This window comes from Urocitellus parryii, chromosome 4, assembly GCF_045843805.1.
Source record: "Urocitellus parryii isolate mUroPar1 chromosome 4, mUroPar1.hap1, whole genome shotgun sequence".
In the NCBI taxonomy this organism is placed as follows: Eukaryota; Metazoa; Chordata; class Mammalia; order Rodentia; family Sciuridae; genus Urocitellus; species Urocitellus parryii.
Window position 1 is genome coordinate 5222265 of NC_135534.1, and position 7112 is coordinate 5229376.

General features: G+C 60.3%; 1 protein-coding gene across 1 annotated transcript; it reads right to left on the reverse strand.

Moving 5' to 3' along the window:
• Positions 1–2533: 2533 nt before the first annotated feature.
• Positions 2534–5952, reverse strand: Gal (galanin and GMAP prepropeptide). Its single transcript, XM_026396400.2, has 5 exons — positions 5872–5952; positions 5425–5479; positions 4435–4521; positions 4129–4206; positions 2534–2604 (listed from the first exon to the last, which is right to left on the reverse strand). Exons 1-5 carry the CDS (start codon positions 5950–5952, stop codon positions 2534–2536), a joined length of 372 nt encoding a protein of 123 aa, XP_026252185.2.
• Between the last annotated feature and the right edge of the window lie 1160 nt (positions 5953–7112).

A 7112-nucleotide genomic window follows, 5' to 3' on the forward strand; every position in this document is an offset into this window, starting at 1 on the left:
GAGCACCTCAGAGCACATCTGCAGTGTGGAGGTCCCCCAAGACTCACAGGGTCACCAGCCTTCCAGGCCACCAGGCCAGGCTAGCAGCAGGAGGGCTGAGTCGCAGGACTTCAAATTGTATTTAGTTTCTCATACATTTCTACTTGAATTGAGGAAAAGCTCTATTATCCCATTAACTTCTCCAGAATTATTGTTATTATTAAATGTAAAACACGGCTAGAGTAATTAGTTTGCAGAAGCCAGCACATAAGATTGGTTATTACATTGACTCTTTGGGTTCTATTATAAACATAAAGATTAATAAAAATTTCCAAAGTCTTCAATTGTCATATTTAACTTAGTAATTGAAAATATATGCATCTAAAACATAGTCTACCTGAGACATAGCCTTGGTCACTTTGAATGCTAGGACACTCCGGTAGGCGCCACATAGTGGCAGTGGAGGAGGCGGGTGGCGGGGCCAGCGCAGGCACATCAGTGAGCCTTGAGCAGAGCCTGGTTCTGACCCGGGCCGCCTCCTTTAAGCCCCCTGGGCCTTTTGGGATTGGGGCTCTGGCAGGGACAGACGCAGGCGCCAGGAGCCTCCCCGCCCCACGGCCCCAGTCTAAAGCAGCGAGGTGATTACCCACAACCCGCACCTCGGTCCTCTAGGTCACTCCTAGCACAAGATGCAGCTTTGTCAACAGTTGTTGGTAGAGTGTAGTTTTTATTTGCATTTTTAATTTTTTAAACTATGTTCAGTGTGCGTTGGTTGGGTCTGAGGTGCAGAAACAGAGTTCAGCACAGGGGACTGTCCCAAGGGCTGCAGCTGGCTCTCGGGTGTTTTCCCCAGGAAGTAAAGAAGTCACCTTCTGTGGCTCCTTTGAGAACTGTCACCTCACCCATCTCTTTGCCACCACACCCCCACCAATCCTGGCCCCCTCCCCTTGGCTCCCTCCTTCTGATTCCTAAAAGGAAGGAAGGGTCTGGAAGGGGAGAGGGAGGCCTCTGGACAGTGGGCACTACCAGTCCACCGCCCACCATCTGCCAGAGGCCTGCGGCTGGGGCTGGCAGGAGCAGGGCTGTGCAGGAACCCGGGCTGGGCACCGTCGGGCCAGTGGTGACTCCCCAGGGAGCCAATGTGGTGAGGCAACAAGCAGCCAACAGAGGTGGGTGACACCTACTGGGGACCTGGAGCAGGAAGGGTGTCCTTAACAAGGGGACTCTGGCTCAGAATCCTGGGGGTCCTCAAGGAGTTGGCCAGGCATCAAGGGCCGTGGGCACTGGCCTCCAGCAGGTGAGGCGGGGTAGCAGCTGCAGTGGGTCCTGGCCTGAGGGCTGAGCCAGGAGGCTGGGGGCAGCTCTGGGGTGACAGGCCCCTGCATGGGCGTGGCAAGACACCAGACAGCACAGGCTGCAGCTCCGTGCTGAGAGGGCCAGCCCATGCTGTCCTGGACCAGCAGGGCAGCAGTGGCAGGTGTCCCCAGTAGCTGCTCAAGTTGGAGAGAATGAAATGTGAAGGAGAAGAAATGAGGCCCCACGTCCCTGTCCAGGCCTGGGTGTTGGGAGTGGACACCTGGTTGAAGTGCAGGAGCCTGGAGGTCCAAGGGTGGATGAGGTCCTGGAGCACAGAGCAAGTGGGGGTGGGGAGCAGCTGGGATGGGATGGGCCAGGGGGAGGGGGAGGGCGAGGGCGAGGGCAAGGGCAGTTCTGGAGTCCACAGGCTCGCTCCCGAGCCCACAGCAGCACACTGTGCGGCCCTCCACGCAGGTCCAGGTAGGGTCCATCCTCACATGCGGCCGCCCAAGGCCATCACGTGGGGGAGTCCCCAGGATGAATGCAGCGGTGGTGAGCCACCAGGCCCTGGGGCTCCTCAGTCCCCTCCCACCCACAGGGCTACTAGGGCCTGCGTCCAGGGAAAGGCCCCTCCCCGCCCCCCAGCCTGCACGTTGGTCCTCCGAGGGTTCCTGGCCCTTCCTCTAGACCTGTTTTCTTCCAGGACCTTCTGACAGGCTCCAGCTCTCCCCAGAGGCCCCATCCCGCCTCCCACACACTCTCCCATGTAGGGTCTCTCCCACATGACAATGAGCCAGGCAGGGGCAGAGCTGACACCCCTCACCCCTCACCCCTCTGGCCTGATGTCACCACACAGCACTGACAGCCACCTGTCACCCTCAACCAACCTGGCCTGTCCCTAAATAGCAGCTCTTCAGGACAGGGGTTTGTGGGCTTGTGTTTGGTTCACCTCAGTAACAGACTTGCCTCCGTCATCACGTCTGACTCAGTCCTAGGACATGCAATCGGGGGTGACGCAGAGATGTCTCCACGCGGTGTCTGGGCTCTGGGGTTGCATCTGCTGCGCAGTGTGGGTAAAACAGAGACCAAAGCCCGCAAGAACCAGACGAGTGCAGTTGCTATTTTTTATTTTGTCGCTCAGAACAATTACCTAAACCAAATCATCTTAAATGATAGCAGCACAGCACAGAAGCGGAGCACAGAGAGGGTCACTCTGCACAAAAGGGCAGAGTTTCCTCGTCTTCGAGGGTGACGCACCTCAGGACTGCTCTGTGTCTTCTGAGGAGACCTCCGGAGGGAGGCCGGCCAGGCTGTGGAGGGCTCCGGCCTCTGGAAAGGGAAGAAACACGCTCAGGCAGCGGGCAAGAGAGAACCGGCCTTGGCACCCGGCAGGCAGGGCAGGAAGCCCTCTGTCTCCCACTCTTAACGCCCGTGCTCAGAATGCATCTGAAACTGTCCGGCTCTTAATTCAGGCTATAAAGAAGTATAATTCCTATCGGGTAATGGAAATCGATGTCTCCTAACAAAGGACTTTCCAGGTTACAAAATTAAAAGCAAAACAAACAGGAACAACGACATGCAGACCCCGCCTGCTCCCCAAGTCCCCTGGGCCCTACAGCGGAGCTGGCTGATGGCTTGGAGCCTGCAAACGCCACACACCACTGAGTCCTCCTCCGCACCCTCCCTGTGCCTGGATGGTGCTAGGGAATGAGCAGCAGCCTAAATCCCCCAGCCCCAACTTCCCCCTCTCCCCAGGCCTGCCGGAAGTCCTTCAGCCAAACAGGGCGCAGCGAGAGCCCCCACACTGCATCCACAGCAGAACAACTGCAGAAGTCAGCCACCAAACGTCTCTGTTGGAGAGACAAGTGGTCCATCCTCGTCCCCCACCAGGTCCCACGCTGGCCTCCCTGTGTTAGTGCTCAGAGCCTCGGGCCTCTTCCGGGGCTCCTCCCACCACTGCAGTGTGTTCTGACCGGTGACTGTCCCATTAAGGCCAGACAGGGTCAAGAGCCTTTTCTCTGAGATCTGAATATGACCCTAGACGGCCTCTAGAGCACCTGGCTTGAGGCTTGCTATTGCTCTAAGGACAGGTCAGTTGTCACCATGTCAAAGACTATGATGGATCCAGTGGAGCAAACTAAACCCAAAGGCCCCTCTCTTCCAGGTAGTAATGTTGGTCTGGTGACGCTTTGAGGGGCAGTGTTGTGACTGTGCTGCAGTCCTAGCATCAGTGTCTTGTCCCTGTAACCCTAATACACACCAGGAAAGGGCTTTGCATAAATGTAGGAGACCCTTTCTCTTTTTCCTTTCCTTTTTTTTTTTTTTTTTTGGTGGTGCTGGGGCTGAACCCCGGGCCTTGTGAATGCTAGGCAGGCACTCTACCAACGGAGCTATAACCCAGCCCTCCTTTTTCTTTTTAAAATGGTCTCCCTGTGTTGCCCAGGCTGACTTCAAGCTCCTGGGTTCAAGTGATTCTCTGCCTCAGCTCCCAGTAGCAGGGAGACCACAACACCTGGCGAGTGGAGCCCTTTCTTGATCGACTTTGTGTGTCGGGTGCTCTGAGAGAGAGCATGTGTGTGCGTGGCTGGAGATGGAACCCGGGGCCTTGCGCATGCCAGGAAGGTGCTCCACCACCCAGCCACACCCCCAGCCAAAAATGGCATTTTAAAATTGTGACATTTCTAGGCTGGGGATGTGGCTCAAGCGGTAGCGTGCTCACCTGGCATGTGTGGGGCGCTGGGTTCAATCCTCAGCACCACATAAAAATAAAATAAAGATGTTGTGTCCACTTAAAACTAAAAAATAAATATTAAAAAATTCTCTCTCTCTAAAAAATTGTGATATTTCACATACCTTTGAGATGCAAGAAAGTCAGAAACTCAATTAGAGTGCGCACTATATTGCTCTCAGGCAGCGACCTGTCAAGGCTTCCTAGAAAACAGAAAGGGTCATCTGTACCCTCTGTCACCCATTGTTAGGGATCTGGGCACCGCAAGGGCAGTGAGCAACCCAGGGCTAGAGGGCACCCCTGTGCTTTCTCTGGAGCCATGGAGGGGCTGGGCCTAGAGACCCCTCAGCTCAGCCCCCTGGTCCCTGCAGCTGCTCCTGACCGCACTCTGTGCCCCTGGGAGGGGGGGCGTGGGGGGGCGCTCCTCTCACCTGGCTTTGCTTCCTCCTCGGGCTGGAGCTCCCGCTTCCCAGCCAGGCCGTGCTTGTCACTAAGGGATCTGTGAGTGTCGATGGCATCTGCTTGCAGAGGAGAGAGCACTGACCGCTCACCGATCATGCCCTCCCCCCAAAAGGACAGCCAGACTGAAAGTAAGGCAAAGTGTGGAAACGCAGAAGAGGGAGGCCTGGTGACAGGGGCCATCTGCCCACTCTCATGCAGGGGCTACCCAAAAGAAGGGGGCATGCAACTAGCCGGCCACGCAGGACAGCCTGGTGCACAGCCGGTACCTTCCATGAGGACAACAAAAGACCTCTCTGGCGGCGTGTGGAGATGAGTGGAGCTAGAGAGAGGAAGGCGGCAGGGAGGGAGGAGGGTGTTGGGGCTGACATGGGGGACTGCGATGGCAAGAAGAGTGCTTCCGATGCTGTCAGGAGTCCAGGAGAGAAGCTCCCTGGAGCTGAGCCAGTGGGAGGGGTGCGCAGAGGGGCTGGGTGTGGCTGTTCAGGAGGGGACGGGGTCCTGGCTACACAACCAGGTGGGCTGTGCGGCCGCAGGGCGAGTTGAGGGGAGACTGATTCACTGTCCTGGAGGCAGGGTTCCTGGCACTGAGCTACAGAGGCCTGACCCGGAGGTGTCCTCGCAGCAGTCCAACCCAGCCGAGGCCCTGAGCTCTGACACAGGGCTTGCCAGGCTGCCTCTCCTAAGCTGGCCTTAGCACTGGTGAGCCCCAGAGGTCATGAGGTACCCAGGAAACAGCTCAGGTCTGGGGCTGCCCTCCTGGGAGTGGGAGAGGGTCTCCGTGGAACTAAGGAGCTGGCTAAGCTGATGGGGGGCTCAGTCCCCTCACAGTGTCATGTAAATGTCCTCCTTTTATGTGGCCCAAACTGGACATCCATGTATTAAAATGACCACCGGCTAGCAGGTTCCAGGGAGCGGGATTAACCGACCACCCCATAGCCCGAGGGCTGTCCCTCACTTACGCGGGCCCAGGAGGTAGCCGGCGCTGTTCAGGGTCCAGCCTCTCTTCTCCTTTGCCTTAACCGGGAGAAAGGAGGGTCAGGGGGGCTGGACCGCGGAGCTAAGGTGACAGGGCGCCGCGGGGCTCTCCAGGCCAATGGAACAAAGGCTGGGAGCCCTTTGTCTGACGCTGACCCAGGGCGACTCGGCCTCCTGGGCTCCCAGCCGGCGCTGTGGCGCTCATCTCAGCTGAGCCCGCGCTGTCCGGGAAGCGGGGCCGCCGCGCGCCCACCCAGAGCGCGCACCGGGCGCCCACTCAGCGCGCTCCGCTCACCTGCGCAGCTGCGGGTCCCTTCTGCTGGGACGCGCACCTCCAGGCGGGCGGGCAGGGGACGCACCAACCTCCACCCCGGGCTGGAGCTGATGTGGTTGCCCCTTCCCGCCCGGGGGGCCCCGTCCCCTGCACTTACCGGCGGCCCGAGCCCCAGCGCGGCCGGCAGCGCGGCGGCGAGCAGGAGCGCGGCGAGCAGCAGGGCGCTGCCTCTGGCCATCTGCAGCGGGGCGAAGCGGGGCAGATTGGCGCACGTCGGGGCGGGGACGCGGGGCCCGAGCGGACCGAGCGCGGGTACCTTGAGCGGCGGAGGGTCGGGAAGGGCGGCGGGGCGGTCCGGCAGCGCTCCCAGGCGGCGGGGTCGGTCCGGGCGTCGCGTGGCCGGGGCTGGGCGCGGGCTGGCGCTCACCGCATGGCGCGTCCGGCTCCCCGACGTGATGCAGTCCGAGCCCCGCCGCTATTTATGCCGAGCGAGCGGGAGCCGCAGCCACCGCGTCACCGCCCAGCGCCGCCCCCGCCCCCCGGGGAGCCGCGGGGACCGCAGGGACCGCAGTGACCGGAACTCCGCTGCTCTCAGTGCTGTGAGCCCGCACCACAAGAGGGGGTGGAAGAGCCCCTTTGTCCGCAGGAACGAACCCCTGAATCCGTGGGAGCCACCCCCAGACACGCGGCCGGTCGCGGTGGCTGAGCCCGCCCCTGGCGTCCCACCTCGGCCCCGCTGTCCCTGCCCCACATCCTAGGACCCCGGACTCTGGCTGCAGCCTCCCAGCCTCCCTTGGGAGAGACCTCCAGAGGACTGGGGACTGCTGGGGCGACCCCTCTGCCCAAGCTTGGCCCATCTGCACTGTACCTGGGGTGCTGTGAAGCACGCAGGGCCTGTTCCCGCTCTGTCCCCACCCCGATGGCCGGGAGCGCAAGGTCTGTCCCCCTAAATGCAAGCCCACTGTTCTGCTAACAGTGCTGCCTGGACACCTGGGGCTTCGTAGGCCCTTCCTGTGGCAGGGCACCACCGGCCTGGACAGCCCATCGCCCTGTAGAGCAGCCACTGCTGGTTCTGGGTCCATTTGAAAGATCCGAGGGTTTAGTGGTGCTTGAGAACCTGCGGAGCCAAGAGCGGGGGCTCAGACTTCCAGGCCCCTGGTGCCGTGGGCCTAGCAGCAGGAAGAAGCCTCAGGAACAAGTCCTGCCTCTCTCCCACAAAAACTTCCTGAGTGGGGGCTCAGGGGACCACGGGGCCACAGGGAAGCCCGGCTGTCCTCCCCATTCAGACTCCAGGAGAGTCGGGTGCCACCTCAGGTGTCTAGAGACGGGGACACACGCAAACACGCCCCACACTCCCCTGGGCTGGCTGGATACCCCCCACCACTGGGGGCAAGGGGA

What these genes read in the sequence shown, in the direction of transcription:
- Gal (XM_026396400.2), bottom strand. Translation starts at nt 5,952, where the DNA reads ATGGCCAGAGGCAGCGCCCTGCTGCTCGCCGCGCTCCTGCTCGCCGCC. An exon ending in CGCTGGGGCTCGGGCCGCCG is followed by an intron (nt 5,480 to 5,871) that starts GTAAGTGCAGGG and finishes CTCCCGGTTAAG; the next exon opens with GCAAAGGAGAAGAGAGGCTG. An exon ending in CGAGGAGGAAGCAAAGCCAG is followed by an intron (nt 4,207 to 4,434) that starts GTGAGAGGAGCG and finishes TCTGTTTTCTAG; the next exon opens with GAAGCCTTGACAGGTCGCTG.